Genomic DNA, 20,501 nt, shown 5'->3' on the forward strand with positions numbered 1-20,501 from the left:
GCATGCAGCCAGCAGGAACCTCGCCAGGATGAGGGCAGTGAGTTTGAGGAGTCTTCCTAGACATAGGCTTGGCAATCGGCGGGAATGGGGCGCAGAGGGGCCTAAGCAAAGTGGGGCGAGGGGTCCTAGGTTCCCGTTTTGCCCAAAAAGATACCACGGACATGAGGCACCACACGAACATCGCACAAGCTTCACGAGCATCCATACCACGGACATGAGGCACCACACGAACATCGCACAAGCTTCACGAGCATCCATACCACGGACATGAGGCACCACACACACATCGCACAAGCTTCACGAGCATCCATACCACGGACATGAGGCACCACACGAACATCGCACAAGCTTCACGAGCACCCATACCACGGACATGAGGCACCACACGAACATCGCACAAGCTTCACGAGCATCCATACCACGGACATGAGGCACCACACAAACATCGCACAAGCTTCACGAACGTCCATACCACGGACATGAGGCACCACACGAACATCGCACAAGCTTCACGAGCATCCATACCACGGACATGAGGCACCACACGAACATCGCACAAGCTTCACGAGCATCCATACCACGGACATGAGGCACCACACGAGCATCGCACAAGCTTCACGAGCATCCATACCACGGACATGAGGCACCACACGAACATCGCACAAGCTTCACGAACATCCCGGGAATTCAGGCTTTCACGTCCGAGGATCCAGGACAAGGCACCGGTGAGGGCTGCCCGAAACAAAAAAGGACTAAGCCGAAAGAAATTCGGAGCATTTTGTGGATTTATGTGTCTTCGGTTTAAGTTGTCGATTATTGCTTAAAGTTTGTCAACCCTGTTCACTCGTAATCATCAACATAGTTTGAAACGTCGAGCATCACAAATATGACCAATGTTTGCTGTACGAAGTTGTTTAACCAAAGCCTCCCGGTACACAGGAAGTTGATGACTCAACACAGCTCATAATGTTGAAAAACTGAGAGCTGAACGTTCGTCTTACTTATTCTTGTCAGCCAAACTCACGAAGTCCTGCTGCGGGAACAAAGTGCGTGGCCTGGCCCGCGGCGCAGTCGGCACGGCCTGGATGGCCTGGCACGGCCACACACTCACGGACTCGTACGAGCGTTGATATTGTTTGGGCCAGGTGCCATAGTGCTGTAAGTACTTAGCGCCACATACCATGATGGTTTTGATGGCATTCATTTTACATTATGCTGTTATGATCGTGCTTGATGCCATAATTACCGTAAGGTCATGATGTTTCGTGGTGTATTTTTGCGCGGTGCAATGGTTGAGAAATGTGAATAAGATTGGCGCTTGTCTTGGTGCGCCATTACATGACTAGCGTACAACGCACTTTAAGAGTGTGAATGCCTTACATTTAAGATCTAGTACACATACCAGGAAACGGCCACTGTCTGTGAGACCAGATACAAACAAACAAACATGCATGGACAGACTGTTACAACTTACGCACCACTGCAAAATTTTCAGTGGACCTTTTGGACTTGGTAATACAATGAGCGTCATTAAAAGGCGCCTATGCAAAAATGCATTAAAAAATATTCCCTTCAAGTAGGTGCATAGTCCTCATTCCGTCCTACGGAGCGAAGTAGCCATCACTCTGGCTGTAGCCTGCGCACCGACGGCATGGTAGGTGACTGAGAGCAGGTTGGGAGTGGCACTCAGGTCAGGTTGGGAGTGGCGCGGTTGCAGACTGAGAGGGGCACGGCAGGTCAGGTTGGGAGTGGCGCGGTCGCAGACTGAGAGAGCCACGACAGGTCAGGCTGGGAGTGGCACGGTCGCAGACTGAGAGAGGCACGACAGGTCAGGTTGGGAGTGGCACAGTCGTAGGTTGGAAGTGGCACGGTCGCAGACTGAGAGAGGCACGACAGGTCAGGCTGGGAGTGGCACGGTCCCAGCCACAGCGGCGAGCCCCGCTGACTGTGCGGCTGACCGAGGTCGGCAGCTCACTTGTACTGAGGAATGTTGAGCAGACTGCCGCTGTAGAAGATGTCCTTGCGGCGCATCACCTCCAGGTGAGTGGAGGAGCGTCGGCCGGTGCCGCCGCCGCCCGGAGCATGCGACAGGTGCATGACGTCATGTGAGCCGAACCGCTGGCCGCCGGGCGCCGGGCGCGCCAGCACTGTCGACACGGGCAGGGGAGGAGGCTCGGTCAGTCCGCAGACCGCACGCGGCGGGCCGCGGCCGGCCGGGGCAGTCGGACGGGCGCCACCAGTCACCAGTTCTCCCTTCGGAGATGGTCCAGGGGAAAGGCCGGCCGGGGCGGTCGGACGGGCGCCACCAGTCACCAGTTCTCCCTTCGGAGATGGTCCAGGGGAAAGGCCGGCCGGGGCGGTCGGACGGGCGCCACCAGTCACCAGTTCTCCCTTCGGAGATGGTCCAGGGCAAAGGCGACGCAGGTGTCATCGAGAAGCACGGGGCGCAAGTCCAAGAACATGTGCATAATTTCATCGGGCCGGTATGGTATATGGCACGAGCAGTCATGTGGCATCCATGGAAAACAGATAAACAGGCACTTGTGCAGCCATGTCTGGCTAATGATAAAATCACGGCACAGATATCAGTTAAACTGGAAATACAACCATTGCATGGGACTTCTGGGTCCGCAGCGCATATGCAACAAACTGACAAAGCAGTTAATCCAAGCACAAACTCCACGGGCGAGGTGTGAGACAAACGGTGTGCTGCCCTAACTTGTCCTGTCACTGACTGGAAACTTGGGGCACTGTAAAGTAACGCTGAGTGTCGGCCTCCATCGATGACCTGCAAATGCTCGGCACCAAGGCAACGGTAAAACTATTCTGGACGGATTCCCATAGTCAGTGTCGTCTTGATGAGGGTCAGGGTTTACCCACTGGCTAGTGACGTGGATCCGATTAGCCACTGACCAGCGACGTGGATCCGTTTAGCCGTTGACTGGTCATGCTTATCCGTTTAGCCACTGACTAGTGATGCGGATTCGATCACTGACCAGTGACAGCACCGCCTCATCGGGTCGAGGTCAGACAAGAGGAGCGTCATGATCCTCGCTGGCGAACCCTGCAGCCGCCTGAGAGGACGGGCGGAACTTCACTTACGAGGCTGAGAGGTGGCCATTCGGCCCACCTCCGACTTGCCGGGCAGCACCACCAGGGGCGCTGCCCTCTGCTGGTCGGGTAGGTCACTGTCGGTCAGGTTTCTCGGCACGGGGCGCTTGGACGCACTACCGTTCAACGCCAGATCTTCAGCGGCCACCCGAAGCACGGGCTTGTTCAATACGCCGTTGGTGATCCTGTGAAGACGCATGGGCATCGTGGAGAAAAAGATACTGTTAAGAGACCGTGACTTTACTCTTGCATCGTTATCGATTGCAGACCTGACAGCAACGCGGCTTACCCAACCATATTGACTGTATGACTTCCAGCCAACCACCGGATAACGAACTGCCACCGCTGGCGCAGCTGATCGATGCCATATTTCTTCTGTGGCAACAGGACTTCGGGGTTGTACAAAGTATTGGTTTCACTCGCGGACTCGTCACTTGAGATAAAGTACCGCGGTACGTTTGACGTTTGATAAGGGAAAATAATGCCGAAAAGCAATGCTGCATGAATTGACAATCCATCCAGTCGTAAGCAGGCACCACGTACAATGAATTATAGAACAATGCGAGCACAAAAGTATGTATCTTCCTTTTGCAATGCAGGTTTTGCGCGCAATCACAAAAATTTACTTTATCCACAACCAAAATGACAGCATGGCATATGACATGGGACGAAGGCGATGCCGTGGTGCCAGCGCAGCTTCCCTCCAGCCGCACGTCACAGGGCGGTGTTCTCACTCTGGCTGCCGTGTGGGAGCGCGCACCGGCTCCAGCGGCCGGAACAGCACGCCGAAGATCGAGCAGCCGCACAGCACAGCCGCCAGGATCAGCATGGCGCTCTTCCAGCCGTAACTGCTCACCAGGCTCTCGGTCAGCGGTGCGAAGATGAAGGTGCCTGCCGGAGCACGTGTCGTTAGTGAGCAACATCACGCTTCGGGCACCCGAGTAACGGTGTTGATCAGACACCTTGAATCGACGATCATAAGCAAACTGAAAGCCTAACGTAAAACTTGAGATTCGGTTTCAAAAGGATTGGCGAAGATTACTTTCATAATTTACAAAAGCCTTGCAGCCACTAGTCATGGGCACATGTTCTTATGTTTTTACCAACGCGTGGCGAAATCGCCACGGCTTATCGAGTATCAGTGTATTGGAAGCTATCTACATGGTGGCTATCACGGTTTCAGGTCATACAAGTGTAGTATGAAAAGACACACACAAAAGGTAAACAACAAAATGACCCGAGCCACGGCCACAGGGCCAAAGCAGGCCCATCATTGCTCCATGGGCGGGACCAGACCAGTTGTCAGTGGTTAAAATCACATCACGCATGGCAGTCTTAAACTTGTCCCGCGCTGAGGCATCACAGGCGCGCGATGGTAGACGGCTCCAGGCAGCCGCGACGCGATGCGAAAACGCCCTCCGTGTGGCGGTCAGTCGGCACGGTACGGCGCCACTGATTACGACTGACGTATCCAGCGGCACGTCCTGCAGTCCTGATCAACCGAACGGGGAAGTGTTGCGGTTCATGCGGAACAGCCAGCTACTGGAGCAACACGACCGTTATGATGAAAACCACGCTGTCTCGGCGCACGGCGCGCGCTCGGATTCTACATATATCTAGCTGGGCTTATTAGAGGTGGATCACCACCAGCGCCCATGTCGCTGGCACCCCTCCACGCATATCTCCGCGATTCACGCGTCACCAACATCACTCCCCCACTCCACAGACGTGACTGGTCTAATGGCCCATCCACTGGTGCGGAGATTACGTACATTTGTGCCAAATTAAACGCAAGTTCTGGATATATTTCTGCTATCTTCTTTTTAGTGGCGTGATAAAATAATCTACGAGACATTTCCTGAGGCGCGTTCGTTACTCTCCACGTGCTCAAATAAAGCGATAGAACGGGCTGAGGGCGGCGGTACGATGGCATTTACCGCCAAAGTGTATGTGCATACGGGCCTACGGGACATGTGCACCGGCAATAGCAATATGTAATGTGGTCCTTATATATGAACAGGATTAACAGAATATGACTGTTCCTTTCACGCTGGAGGTAGAAGCACATTATGACGGTGAGTCTATGCGGGGATGACAGGGTTTCTTTCCATTTTCCCGCCCATGTCTTACTGCGACAGTAAAGAATTTATTGTGATATACAGCGGCCGCCACCGGATTCTGAATACTGAGCACATTCGCGGTTTACAGACACGAGAGTGCAGATCAGTAAGCAATAAATGAATGTCTGGGTGATTTATGAGTGACACTTTCACCTATTGTGCAGATGGTCTTAAATCGTTACCTGTTCGAGTTGCAGAAATCTGATATCAATCCTGATAAGAGAGTGGGAGAGAGAAATGGAGGGAAGGGAAGGAAAGGGAGGGAGGGAGAGAGATATGCGGGAGGAACAGGCAAGCCGCTAATACCATCCCAACCAGCGTGGCCAGAGTGTCCAGACCCAGCCTGAATTGACACCCTCCTGATGTCTGCTGTCGGCTGTCCACGATAATAGTCTGGGGCAGAGTGCACCCCTATAATTACACGCTAAAATAACTGGTCTTTTCAGAAAAAGTCTGCTATTAGACTTTCCCCAAGAAGCCAGATAATTAATAATTCCAAAAGCTGATTTCAACCCCTAACTTTGCCAAAGAACTGAAATGTGTAAACTTACGGACGTTCTCGCAGGGTGCCACAATGACCTAACGTGCTGTCGTGTTGAAAGCATCACTTCCGCATACACACCTTCCATAGGGTCAGTTTCGTGCTGAGAACAACAACTTGCAGGAGTATTACAGCGAAAATAGACAACTTGTGACGAAAGGAAAGTCGCAACACAAATTAGGAGGAAATGGCTAAATTTTCAGCACGTTTATTTCATAACGACATTTCCGTGCGTCCCATTCCTGAAAACTGTAGCGACCTTGACCAGCTAGGAGACATTTGGCAGATTCATCTGCACCTCCTTCAGAAGGGTCGGCGCGCGTGCCAAAAGTGTCGGCACGGACAGACCATAATGGCTCTCACCACAAGCTAACTGGCCTCGTTCGTCGAACTGCCGCGCCGTCAGCGTGTCAGAGGAGCTGAAGTGGAGTGAGGCGACCGTATCGCAGCTCAGTCGATCCCGACGAGCCCCCTCCCCCCCCCCCCCACATCCGTTCCTACCCGCCCACCGCCTGCCAGGAACCTCTGCGTGCGTTTTCGAGGCGGGCTGGATGACGTCATCACAGGACCTGCGCGTCAGCTGACCGCGGGGCCGGGGTTTGACGCAGGCGGCCCCTGCGTCTGACCGGATGGTGGGCGTTACTGGCAGTTCTTCAGAAGACAGATTACCACATCTGGTTTTCGGTATGATACCTAAATACTGTACCCAGTGTTCTATGAGCGCTGCGATTGATGGCCCTGACAAAGCAGCTGCTAGCACCCGGTAAAGCCTGCTGATGCTTAGGAACAAACTTGCCAGAGTCGCACTTTCGCTTCTATCCTTAGTAAGGAGCGATGACGCACTTGGAGCGGCTCCCGCCTGCTGGCAGAGCGTCGACTAGAAACGTCAATGCTTCACAATTTTAGGACCCACCATGCCTCCCCACTACTAGGGACATTCAGAGCACAGGTCCAGCCGGCTCTTCAGTGGGCCCAGCACGCTGTGTAGTAGGCCGAGAACGTTGTACAGTAGGCCCACAGCGCTGCTTGGTAGGCCCAGAACGCTGTCTAGTAAGCCAGGCAAGCTGCTCTACAGAGCCGGCGATCTGTCTGGGGGTCCGGCCAGCTGTTTCGTGGACCCAGCGGACCCGGTTAGGAGGCCGGCAGTTCCGGCCCCGGATCGTTGGACCCACCAAATCAGTGGGTACCTTTAAAAACAATCCTACAGAATCATACGAAGACCTCCTCCGCAAATATGAATTGGTATTCATGTAGTTCTACACAAGGACAAGTTAACATGCCTCTATTGTAATGACACATAATTTCGGATAGAAAATCCAATATATATTTTTGTAATGCCCCATAAAATGTTCACACAACGCCCTGCATGAAGAACAACAAAGATACAGTGTGCTGAGAGAAAACCATCGTAAAACTGCATGCAGCCTCAAAACAAAAACATGCAAACTCTGCATCATGTTTCAAATGAACATTAGTTTGCCTTTATACAACGTTTTACAGTAAACTCAAGCTGTACGAGATACATGGCAGACAATGCCTCTTCCGGGGTGACGAACGTATCGAATAATCCCAGGTGCCATATACGTGGTTCCAGGATATCCGATATGAGGACCACGTCACGTCCTGTTGAGACACGGTGCGGCACGGTCGATGGATAGACCGTAGGCACTCATTTTTTTTCACGGAAAGTTCTCGGTCATCCACGGATACGCATACGGACCCGAAACTTTTACTTCCAAAAATAGCTCGATCGGCCCATTGACGGAAGTAACAGCAGTCCAGTCTGAAGTCTGTGTTAACCTAAAAAGACATGTTTTACGGTTTTTAAGAAATGTTTTCTCATGGCAGGGGCGCAGAGCCAAAGGGAACCTGCCCTTTGACCCAAAACTGGGTCGGGCAGGGTGATCTTTACCCAGCCAAAACTGGGTGGGGCAGGGTGATCTCCACCCAGCTACGGCGAAACCCGGCAGATGATCCATAGTTGGGGAGCGAGAGAAACAACTGACACTAACACGATCACTGACGCTCCGAGGGCATAAGGAGAGCTGTCGGACAAATTGCATATGCTTTTGTACGAGCTGGTGCTCGGTCGTCGGTGTCAAGCAGATAACAGGAACTTAAAGAACAGAAGTATTTTCCTATTATGTTACTCAAAAGGGATTCCGCTGACCACCATAACGGTCCAGGCCCTGTCAGCCCAGGATCGGGGAGATATGCAGCGTCTCCCCCCCCCCCCTCCCCCCTCCCCCTCCGCAAGGCAGCTTATGGCCAGGGCGGTCTTCAAGCAGGAACTTACCATGCCCTTTCGTCAAATCAAGTACCCATTTTAGAGGGAGAAAAAAACGAGGGCGACGCCAAACCGAGTAGAGCGGTGTACTTAAGCCCCGGCGACGCTAATCCACGACGGAGAGACGCCCAAAACGGATGGAGGGTGTTCAGAGCCCACGACGTGTCGCCGCCCTCGAGCCTAAGCAAAGCCGCGTCCCAAGCTTGGACAAAGGTCCCAAGACCAGACAGGGAAACGTCCCGACTTCCAAGAGTGGTGGTACCTCTGACTACTAAGAGTACCTCTGGTACCTCTGACTACTAAGAGTACCTCTGGTACCTCTGACTACTAAGAGTACCTCTGGTACCTCTGACTTTCGCAGGAGAGTATCCCAATGATCCAGCAGGGGAAGGGGAAGTTCAGGGCGCATGTAATGGAGCGAGCCCCAAGCCCAAGTAGAACGGTGCCGTTTCATCCTAGGGGAGGCTGCCCAAAATTCGTATAGAGGAGCGTCACAACCCGACACAAACGGGGGGCCTAGTCTACTCGTAGATGGGATCCCAAGGCCCAGCTGCGGGTGCCCACGATCCCCAGCAGAGAGGCACCTCTAAATGCAGCCAGAGGGCGCCTATAACTGGAGCTGGGGAAGCGCCGTCGGCGTCAGATGCGGCGCTCCACCCTCTAAATGGATGCGTGGCAAAACACAAAGTCAGGGGGGCCTCCAGCCACATGAGGAGGCACCACAACGCCGGATAAGGGGACGTTTAAAAATTCAAACAGGCAGAAGCATCGGGTTTATTTAGCTCTATATAGTCCCTGGGCAGATGCAAACTCAAATACCAAATACAGCACCTCACCGAACGCACAGTGTCTCACCCAACCTCCCAAAAAGACGAACAAAGATGCGTTGCAAAGTGAAGGATGCAGTCAAGTTTAATGTCACCCTAGCTCTCAACTTAAGTCTTAGGTTCAAGCCAATGCATCCACGTCTACCAACAGTATGGACGCCCGTGCCGTCGTGCATGGTTGCTGCGTGCGGTCCATTACTGCACGAATGACAGGTCACGTGACTGGAACAGTCAGGCGGGCTGCTTCGCTCTCTCCGTTCTGACTATGGCAGCGGCCTTGGTGGCCCGGCCAGTCGGTGCTGGGCCGATATGTAGTACCACTTATGCCCATTACCCCATCAAGGAGCAGCTGTTACCAAGGTGCCTGTCGGTGCCTGGGTGGCTGGCGGGTCAGCTGACACCGCCTGCGGTTGCGCGCCACCCCGTTGCAGGGGCCGGAGAGCGCCGATATAGGGCGCTATCGGCCCGTCTATTGACACGGTTTTTCAGTGGAGTGTAAGATACCGGATTATCGCGGCGGACACGAGTTCCCTATCCTTGAGCCGCTGCCGGTTCGCCACGTCCGTCGCGGGTCATGCCGGTGCGCTGGGTGGGCAGGTCGCGGGGCCACTGCCGCGGTGGTCAGCCGGCACGGCCACCGGTGACACAGACAGGCAGGGGCGACATCCACCGCCACAGCACAACCAACGGTGACACAGACAGGCAGGGGCGACATCCACCGCCACAGCACAACCACCGCTGACACAGACAGGCAGGAGCGACATCCACTGTCACGGCACGACCACTGCTGACACAGGAAAGCAAGTGGGACAAACCTGCGCTGTGCGAATGTTTCTGTCCGCGCCGGTCGACGACACCTGCAGTCGGTAATCGCTCGTTTCATTTTGCCATACTGGCTTGATGTTAGTGATGCAAACCGTGAGTGGCAATCCCCACCAACATAGTAAATTCGAGTTCCCCATTGTCTCTAAAAAAATAGGTCACAAAGTACAGATGCAAGTCAAGGTCAAGGAAGGTTGTCAGAGCTGAAAGCATCGGGCAGCTAGTGCAAACTGTCGTAGGGCTGTTTCTTGTTTAAATGTAACGGGACGGATGCTGTCCTATCCCCTTTCGTCAATGTTAAGCTTTAAGAGAATGTTCCACATCTGAAGATATCAAAACAAATATCATATACGATAAAACAAGCTCACCTATAACTATTGGCGTAATTTTGAAGTGAAAAAGACAGCTCTGAACATCACAATTCTCTGTTCAGTAAATATGCTCCTCAGTGCGTCATGGTTTGATTACGCCATCGGTTCTTGCACAACATTGATTGAGAGCCACTTAACGGCCGTTATATCTGGAATTAACGCTCACAAACAACAGATATGAGCCCTTGGACCATTATATATGTATTTGCCTCGATCGCCGCATGGCTTATGGAAAGGCAGGATTTGAATGACGTTGTTATGGCGTCATGAATGACAAAGCGGCTTTGAAATAATGTACCCGATATACTATTCCTCATTTTCGCAGGCGCGTAGCTCAGAAACAAGAGGGGCTTACGTCTTAAGGACAGAATTGTGAACAGCACCGAAAGGTCTTCAAAATGGCTATCTCATTTTCAAACCCCATATAATTGTGGATCACTCCCTTTGAAGGGATTTCTTGAGTTAGAGAAACACCAGCTAGGGTACACCATTTTTGTGAATTAGCTAATCGAAAGCACCTGAGAAGAGCTGGTTGCGTTCCAACTGGTACCGTAAAACAGGACCCAGGGTGGCCTGAAACGTGGACAGGCTGCCATCTCTTGGCTGCAAGAGGAGTCCTGTTCGATGCGTCCATCACTTTTATTTCGTTATCAAAGTCCAGTTCATCAATGAAAAAACATTTACCTGAGGCTGTAAGAAGGACGGCATATATAATTCCGCCACACGAAGACTGTGCTCCAAAGTGACGGTGACGTCCTTATGTGTGCGTTATATGTAACAACATGGGAATGGCGTCGGCAATGAGGAACGCAGTGAATAGGGTGACAATGAGGAACAGAAGGACCTGATGCTTGCAGCCTTAGGTAAGCATTTTAGGAACAGAAGAACGTGATGTTTCCAGCCTCAGAAAGTCATTTTCCCAAGGACGTCGAGGGCCAGGATAGCGAAGCAACACCAGCGGGCAAGAGGTACACCGAACAAGACTGCTCCTCTGACTGTCATGCGCTGCTGCATCCAATCGTCCGGCGGGCCCATTCAATTACTGATCCCACTACACGCTGCCAATCATTGCTAAAATACTCGAACAAATTGTGTAACGACAACTTTACGGCTTTCTGTTTCTAAATCATCTACTCGTCCCCATTCAACACGATTGCGGGCCAGCTCGTTCGACTGCAACTGCTGTTCTGTGCGGTCTGGTCACATTTTGTCACCCATGGACCAGGGTAAACTTTCCCCACTTTGGCTGATTGACTTAATTTAATGCTTCCATGCAAAAGACAATGCAAGGCCTCCAAAAAACTTCAGCTCGAGCTGCAGCTACAGTACAACTACAGCCCTGTATCGATTCGAGCTAGTTAAACGTTACTGTCAAGGTCATACCCAAAGTGTTTGCTTTATCATTTCCTCCAAGGCACGTCAGGCGTCGACAGTTCGAGTCACCAACCAGGGCATTTTCAGGGCTTGTGCCTCGGATCATTACTTTTTCTCTGTTTTCCTAGCCGTACTCTGGCCGTGGTGAGCGCGTCGACTGACGGGACTGGACAACACGCCAGGCGGGTTGCTGGCCGGTGGCCATCGACCGACCGGACCTGCGACTTGGGCGCACAGCCGACCGGCCACGCCACGACGGAAGCGCACGCTGAGGGCCAGGCTGGCGTCGCGAACGCCGGCAGGAGCCGCCTGCAGCGGCCCATCGCCTCCGAGCCCCGCCAGCAAGAGTTCCTAGCACGACTAGGTCAGCCAGTGCTCGGAAACTCGTAATCAAAGCGGCCGCTGCTCAAATGCCGGCCGGCCGGCGATGCCCCTGTCCCGCTAGAGAGCTGGACGTGTCATGACTCATCGGCAGCAGGCCATATGAATCACTACTATCTGCTTATTATGGTGCCGGACCGAGTCGACTGGCAGCAAACACATCGGCAGAGCTGGCCAACACGCGTCCTGCCGAGCACCCCAGTACCCCTGTCGTTGTTCACCGAATACTTGTGAGTCACCCATAGAGCGCACAGAATATCGCCCACCCGCCATCGCCAACGAAGTCCAGTCTCCCGGGCCCTCACCTCAGCGCCCAATCCCCTGTCAGCGCCCACGAGGTCCAGTCTCCCCGGCCCTCACCTCAGCGCCCAATCCCCTGTCAGCGCCCACGAAGTCCAGTCTCCCCGGCCCTGATCTCAGCGCCCAATCCCCTGTCAGCGTCCACGAAGCCCAGCCTCCCCGGCCCTCACCTCAGCGCCCAATCCCCTGTCAGCGCCCAGTTTTCTCGCATTACATTTTCATTGCACCTATAGACCTCAGCCTACCGTCACTATACTTACAGAGCGGGGTCTCGCGACACTACATCCACAAAGGCCCAATTTCCCCATCTGCCCACAGAGCCCCAGTCATCCATCATCATAGCCAAAAATCCTCAGTCCCCCGTCATTATACTTGCAGGGACCCAGTCCGCCTTCACTGTACCCACAGGAGGAAAACGACCAAGGCAGCCGACGCTTCCCTATTCCCAAATATCATCACCTATGTCCAAAGGGCTCCAGTCCTCCATCATCATAGCCACATAGCCCTAGCCTCCAGTCAACATACCCACGGGGCTCCAGGCACCGTCACTCAGTCCACAGTGCCCAGTCTACCGTTACCTTATCGATGGGGCCCCAGTCCGTCGTCACTACACCCACAGGGCTACTACACCTGGTCATATACCACTGTCACCACCATATCACTACACCCGGTCACTCCAGCCTCGGGACTCAGTCTCCTGCCCATATAGCCATGGAGCCCCGGTTTAGAGGCATCACTATGCCCAAAAATCCCATGCCCCAAATGCCCCATGCCCAAAATCCCCCCCCCCCCCCCCCGCCTGCAATAGGGTCCCAATCCCATCAGTGCACTCCAGAGCTTCAGGTACCCGTCACTGCGCACACACAGAGTCCCAGTCTCCCTTCACCGCCACAATACGTACAGGTCTCCATCCTCTGGTCATTCCCCGCACATGACACCATCCTCCGGACATCGCAGGCGCAGGCAGCCCCAGTCTCCCTTCACCGCCACAATACGTACAGGTCTCCATCCTCTGGTCATCCCCCGCACATGACACCATCCTCTGGACATCGCAGGCACAGGCCTTCGTCCTCTGGACATCACAGGCACAGATAGCCCAGTCACTCTTCGCCACCACATTACGCGCAGGACTCCATCCTCTGGTCATGGCAGGCACAGGCAGCCCCAGTCCCTCATCAACGCACAAGACATCGAGCGTCACCTACCGAGTCCGGAGCCGCACACGGCGATGCCTGTCGCGAAGGAGCGCTTCTTCTCGAAGTAACAGGTCACACTGACGATGGCTGGGAGGTATATCAGGCCCAGGCCGATGCCTGGAAAACATTCATCATTCACCGTAACGAACGTTAGTCGTGCCAGAGCGGGTAGACAGCATGTCGAGGACACCAGGGTGAATGCACAAACCGCTATCAAGACCAAGGAGGATTGAGCATTTATGCAGTCCGTTGTCGTTGCACAGTATCCACTCGACTTGGCGGGAATATGACCGTAGCCGTGCTCTGTCGGTAAGGGACATCAAATAATGAAATATATCTGTTGAAATGGCAAATGATGCATGAGTAAGAACGCCCGAGAACCTAAATCAATCGACCTTGGCTTGTGAACCGATTTCTACAAGTTTGGTATCGGCGGTCGTAATGGTGTAGGGTGAACACTCACAGTTCACAAAATACTGCCTTGCCAAACACTATTTCGAGCCCGACTGTGTGCTCATGCGCCTGTCAGGAAACAGAGTCAGCTTGCAGCCGCGCCTAATAGACACCAGGTGTAGGTTGGTGTCTACCACGGCACTGACAGGCAGGCACGGGCCGGTACATGCTGTCTTATCACGTAACTGCCCGACCCGCATGGAAAATAATCACAGGCACCGTAAGTTATTTCGCATGCAATGTTCAGCAGTTCGTTGTGGGTATATTATTACTCGCGACTGTGGCTTCTCGTTCGCCGATACGAATGCCCCCCCCCAAAAAAAAACAATGATAGCATGCCAACGTTTTGAAGTCATACGAGCGTGCGGAGTCGATAGCGCAGTTTGTTCACAAAATTTGCATTTTGAGTGATCTTGTGTGACCTTGTATTTCGAATAAATATGACCTGGTTTGGTAGATAAAAATCATTCCTGGCTATGGATAAAATCATTAGACCACTTGTGCAGAGATGGGACATCTCGGCCACAAGAAAGCAGCAGTGTTCGCTGACTGGCACGGATCCCAATCGGCGCCGGGCGGTCGGCCGGCGGCAGGAGTGCCCCAGGACACAGCACGGACGGCCGTGCCCCGGGGAGTCCACCTCCCACCGCCGTCAGACACAGCACGGACGGCCGTGCCCCGGGGAGTCCACCTCCCACCGCCGTCAGACACAGCACGGACGGGCGTGCCCCGGGGAGTCCACCTCCCACCGCCGTCAGACACAGCACGGACGGGCGTGCCCCGGGGAGTCTACCTCCCACCGCCGTCAGACACAGCACGGACGGCCGTGCCCCGGGGAGTCCACCTCCCACCGCCGTCAGACACAGCACGGACGGGCGTGCCCCGGGGAGTCCACCTCCCACCGCCGTCAGACACAGCACGGACGGGCGTGCCCCGGGGAGTACCTCCCACCGCCGTCAGACACAGCACGGACGGCCGTGCCCCGGGAGTCTACCTCCCACCGCCGTCAGACACAGCACAGACGGGCGTGCCCCGGGGAGTCACCTCCCACCGCCGTCAGACACAGCACAGACGGCGTGCCCCGGGGAGTCACCTACCGCCGTCAGACACAGCGCGGGCGCTGTACCCCGGGGAGTCCACCTCCCACCGCCGTCAGACACAGCGCGGGCGGCTGTACCCCGGGGAGTCCACCTCCCACCGCCGTCAGACACAGCGCGGGCGGCTGTACCCCGGGGAGTCCACCTCACGCCGCCGTCAGACACAGCGCGGGCGGCTGTACCCCGGGGAGTCCACCTCCCACCGCCGTCAGACACAGCACGGACGGCCGTGCCCCGGGGAGTTCACCTCCCGCCGCCGTCAGACACAGCGCGGGCGGCCGTGCCTCGGTCAGCTGACAGTCGGACCAGACTACCCCCTTCAGAAGGCGATAGCGCCAATATCGAACACGGCACAGCAGATAGTGTCGGTGTCGAGCCTGCGCCAGCGACACACACAGGTTCCGGGAGAAGCGCGGCGTAGACCAGGGTCCTGTCGCTCGGCCGTTAGCGGCTCATCCCCTCCGACTGGATGGAAAACTACACGTCTTTAGGCTGGCTATATTAAGTATACCTTTACCTAATAATCTTATTAGGTAGGTGTGCAGGAAGAAAAAATGGCTAATCCCGCCTCCGGAATGTACTTGGCACAGTTTTCTCCCCAGCTTTGACATGCTTGCTTTTTATAGTTGGGAGCAGGGGTGTAGTTTCTCAAAATTAGTTTTTTTTTGGGGGGGGGCTGAGCCTCAAAATCACAAGAAATGAAGCTTAGGGTAGTTATGTAAGTATGCCTTTAGTTGACGATTCTATTACTTCAGTCTCAACCATCATTCAGCGTTTGATGGCCAGTAAATGAAACTTTAGTGCAAATGAATTCCCGGAACGACAATGTTTGATGATTATGCTCCATTGCATTCAATTTGCATTTATTTTGTGCGGTGTATCATGTTTAGATATATTGCGACGGTTTCTGAAAGATTTATCCCCATGTGACAATGAAGACGGTTGGTACTTTTTTTACCCCTGTCTGACGTGCCCCCGCCTGCTCCTCGTGCAACCGCCGGGAACCTATCGACATGTTCTAAGCAAAAAGCATTACAACAGTGTCAATTTCGGATCAGTGGCCTTGTCTGACCCTAAGAAGGTCAAGACGACCAAAACCTACGAGATTGCTCCTATTTTGTTATTCAACTAGGCGTCAGGGATTACGCTAGGAGGTATGTTCGCAACAACAAAAAAATGTTGACGTCGGTCGTTTTACGTTGGTGACCTACTCCTAAAAGCTCGTGGAGCATGTCTGTTGCTGTCCCCGTCATTAAAAATTCCAAATGCGCGTCAGAAACTACCCTCAAAGCAAGATCTTGGATTTAAAAGCAGGATAGTTTTGACCTCTGTCCGACCTCATACCCGACCCTGGATCGATCGAATTTGTTTAAATTCTTAATCAAGTTGGTTTATTGCCTATGAGACTGTCTCAGAGATGCATGGCCTCGTCTAACACTACGTAGTCAAATCCTTTTGAACGATTCGCTAGAAATGGCCTTCACTGAGGGCCACACCCTGACTTTCTAGCACAACATTCGTGCTAACAAGACCATTCGCTCCAACCAGCGACTTTTGATTTATATTTGTTTATTCAGGATGGTTTGCTCGATTGCTTTTTAATGCAACGTATTTGCCCAGCAGGGGTTCTTGTATAAACTCTGAATCCATCACTGAAGTGATGTTGCTCAGGCCCGTCGGATACCTTGCCTGCCGTCTGTCACACTCAGACAGGACCGCGGCAGGCCGTGTTGGTGCCGTACAATACTATGAAGCGGTCGTCGTGCGCCAGGTCGATCCTCTGGTCTGTTGCCAGCTGGGCTTTCCATGCAGGCCGGTCTTACCAAACGATTCGTCCATGAACGCAAACAGTGAGCAGCTGGCACTTTGGACCCGACCATTTAGAATGTAGAAACTGGGATCAAACTTGGATTTTACAGATATTGCAGACATTATAGTCGATGACGGTTTAAAAACACGAGAAAGTCATGTCGTCAAGGGAATCCATATTTTAAATCATTGATATGTCTTGTGACATATTAAAACGTTGAGTCCAAGATGAAATGACAAATATCGCACAGAACTACCCGCTCATACCGCATCTGCCGCCTAGTAATCACCGAGGATGAACCAGATGGTGACGTACTACAGACACTCACCGAGGACAAGCCAGATGGTGACATCCTACAGACACTCAGCGATGATGAGCCTGGTGGTGACATCCTACAGACACTCAGCGATGGTGAGCCAAATGATGACATACTTCAGACACTGAGCGATGATGAGCCAGATGATGACATACTACAGGCACTCAGCGATGAGCCAGATGGTGACGTGATGCAGACACTCACCGAGGATGAGCCAGATGATGACATACTACAGACACTCAGCGATGATGAGCCTGATGGCGACGCAATGCAGGCACTCACCGAGGATGAGCCAGATGGTGACGTAATGCAGACACTCACCGGTGATGAGCCTGATATTTACGTAATGCAGACACTCACCGAGGATGAGCCCGATGGTGACGTAATGCAGACACTCACCGATGATGAGCCTGATATTTACGTAATGCAGACACTCACCGAGGATGAGCCCGATGGTGACGTAATGCAGACACTCACCGATGATGAGCCTGATATTTACGTAATGCAGACACTCACCGAGGATGAGCCCGATGGTGACGTAATGCAGACGCTCACCGATCATGAGCCAATTGGTTACGTAATGCGGACAGTCACCAGTGATGAGTCTGATGGCGACGTAGTGCAGAAACTCACCGATAATGAGCCCGATGGTGACGCAATGCAGGCACTCACCGAGGATGAGCCAGATGGTGACGTAATGCAGACACTCACCGAGGATGAGCCCGATGGTGACGTAATGCAGAAACTCACCTAGGACGAGCCCGATGGTGACGTACATGGTCTCGACGTTCTTGGCCAGTGTACTCAGCACAAAGCCAAACGCGCCCGTGAAGGCCCCGGCGATGCAGACCGGCCTGCAGCCGTACCTGTTCACCAGGCCACTGACCAGCGGACCTGCCACAGCAGGGACAGAACCGGCATCAACACAGACCGGCCTGCAGCCGTACCTGCTCACCAGGCTACTGACCAGCGGACCTGTCACAGCACGGACAGAACCGGCGTCAACACAGACCGGTCTGCAGCCGTCCTGTTCATCAGGCCACTGACCAGCGGACCTGTCACAGCACGAACAGAACCGGCGTCGGCACAGACCGGTCTGCAGCCGTCCTGTTCACCAGGCCACTGACCAGCGGACCTGTCACAGCACGGACAGAACCGGCTTCAACACAGACCGGTCTGCAGCCGTCCTGTTCACGAGTGCTCAGACTAGTGGTATCACCGCAGCGCGTGCGTGATGGACATAACGTTACTACACGCTCCGGAAACTCCACATGCCATTACGAATTCAGACGTTGCCAGACTGACGTAGCGTAAAGTGAAAGTTTGAACATGTACAACATGGGTCATGACAGAACTGAAATCGATGGCATGAAATCTCCAACATTGAGTACATGCTATTGTATGTCATGATAGCCCACTGCACAAGCCCAAGCTGTTGTTGGCATTCTAACGTGGACAGCATCGACATTCAGGGGGACGATGCACTTATATAAAGATCCCTTGGCAAGCTCACGCGCTCATACATTCGTTCGTTTATGCTTTCTGGCGTGTCTATCGCATGCATTTCGTTTGAAACCGTAGGCTTAGGTGCACTAACATAACATTGGAGCATGGATTGCAGCGGTCGGTCGAAGCGGCCCTTGGGTTGGAGGGGTCAGTGGGTCGGAGTGGTCAGTGGGTGGGAGCGACCTGTGGGCCGGAGCAGTCAGTGGGTGGGAACCATCATTGGGTCGGAGCATCAGTGAGTACGAGTCGTCAGTGAATCGGAGTATTCGCGGGTCGGTGTCGTCAGTGGGTCAAAGCATCAGTGAGTCAAGGTCGTCAGTTGGTCTGAGTCGTCAGTGGGTCGCAGTTGTCAGTGGGTTGGAGTATCAGTGGGTTGCAGTCAGTCAGTGGGTCGGAGCATCAGTGAGTCGGAGAATCAGTGGGTCAGATTCGTCAGTAGGTCGGAGTCCACGGCGGGTCGGAGTCCCAGCGGGTTGGAGTCTCAGCGGGTCGGAGTCGTCGGTGGGTCGGACCGTTAGTGGGTCGGAATCGTCAGCGGGTCGGAAGTCGTCAGTGAATCAGAGTCGTTAGTAGGGTCGGGTTCGTCAATGGGTCGGGGTCGTCAGTGGGTCGGATTCGTCAGCGGGTCGGAGGTCGTCAGTAGGTCGGAGTCGTCGCTGGGTTGGAGCATCAGTGGGTCGGAGTCGCCAGTGGGTCGGAACTGTCAGTGGGTCTGAACGGCCAATGGGTGGAGCGGGGTGGGGCCGAGCCAGGGGTGCGGGAGCTAGGGGTTTAGGAGCAGGGGCTGAGACCCCAACTTCCGGAAAATTTAGCATTGGCCGCATGGACGTTGACAGGAAGAACAGCCGAACCGTTCTCGCCCTCCCAATCTTAGCAGGCCTTTCATCGCGCGCGGGCCGAACTCACCAGCACCAAATGTGACGCCCACCATAATAGAGGCGATCCACGAAGTCTCCGCTTTGCTGGCCTTGAAGTGACTGCTGATGTCCACGTAGAATATGCCGAAGGTGTACATGACGCCATCGGCTGTCGGTGCATACAGGTCATAGGTCACAGGTCGAGGAGCGGGAGCAACCGGCGACAGAGCCATATGTTCACCTCGCCGTTATGAGTGATGGCTCCTCCAACCGGGCATTAGGTCATCGCACTGAAGTAACGTACTGCCACCGCAGACGAGGTAACAACAGTCGGGCTCTTCTAATTCAACGGCAATGTATTCGATTGCTGGAACGTTTGCTTTGTTTGGCTGAACCGGCGCCCAGAGTCAGCTGGCATGTGGCCAGAGAACGTCAGCCAGCCAGGAGCAGGCAGCGTTTCAAAACTGTACGCTGCGGAGAGAGCGTACCCGTAGCCTCCTCAGGCACGTCGCTCAATATAATGTGTTGATTTGGAACTGCGCTGCTTAGGAGTGGATGGTTGTCCACAGGATCTGGCTTTGATGCCACCGAATCCTTAAGCTACCTCTGAATATTATTCAGAGCCTATTCCTTGTTTATGTGTTGCTTGGAACGCACCTCTTCCACTCTCCCCCCCTGCGCTTTTTCACACAGCGCTTGCGGGAAAGACATGGGCAGCGTCGAAGGCAAAAGCTATCAAATGGAAGGGTCATTGAAGTAAGCAATGTTATTCACACTTTCATGCATGGGGCCAGTAACACCGATAAGCATTTCCAGCGTACCGCTGCCAGGCGGATTCCCGAGCGATTTGACACTCATACCGATTCTTGCGGCTTACTGCAGCAGTACGCCTTGTTGGTTTCGTTGCCGGTTTTATACGTCCTGGTGGTTTTATGTACTCCCGTTTTTGTCGTATGTGCACCCCTGTTGGTTTATGCCCTTGTTGGTTTTATGGAGATTGGAGCCGTATGGGAACGTTCACTCGCCGAATGTCGTTCTCTGAGGCTCATAGTCAACAGATCAACTCTGCATGAAAACATTGCTGTGGCCCTTGCGTTCCCAGTTTCAAGTCGATGTGCTTAAAGCACGCAAC

General features: G+C 53.7%; 1 protein-coding gene across 2 annotated transcripts in view; it reads right to left on the bottom strand.

Moving 5' to 3' along the window:
- Positions 1-20,501, bottom strand: part of Mct1 (Monocarboxylate transporter 1) — a 56,154-nt gene that overhangs the window by 12,221 nt on the left and 23,432 nt on the right. Inside the window, exons 1-6 of one of the 2 annotated variants that reach the window (XM_037219217.1) lie at positions 19,419-19,533; positions 17,757-17,900; positions 13,340-13,447; positions 3,846-4,002; positions 3,103-3,296; positions 1,976-2,147 (exon numbers count right to left, since the gene is read on the bottom strand). In XM_037219217.1, coding sequence (XP_037075112.1) covers positions 1,976-2,147; positions 3,103-3,296; positions 3,846-4,002; positions 13,340-13,447; positions 17,757-17,900; positions 19,419-19,527 — 884 coding nt within the window. In that variant the 5' untranslated portion in view covers positions 19,528-19,533. Of the gene's footprint in view, positions 1-1,975; positions 2,148-3,102; positions 3,297-3,845; positions 4,003-13,339; positions 13,448-17,756; positions 17,901-19,418; positions 19,534-20,501 lie in introns of those variants that run through there. The other variant, XM_037219216.1, reaches the window with a different exon arrangement.

The sequence above is a fragment of the Pollicipes pollicipes genome, unplaced genomic scaffold (assembly GCF_011947565.3).
Source record: "Pollicipes pollicipes isolate AB1234 unplaced genomic scaffold, Ppol_2.1 Scaffold_4295;HRSCAF=5057_pilon_pilon_pilon, whole genome shotgun sequence".
Classification (NCBI taxonomy): Eukaryota; Metazoa; Arthropoda; class Thecostraca; order Pollicipedomorpha; family Pollicipedidae; genus Pollicipes; species Pollicipes pollicipes.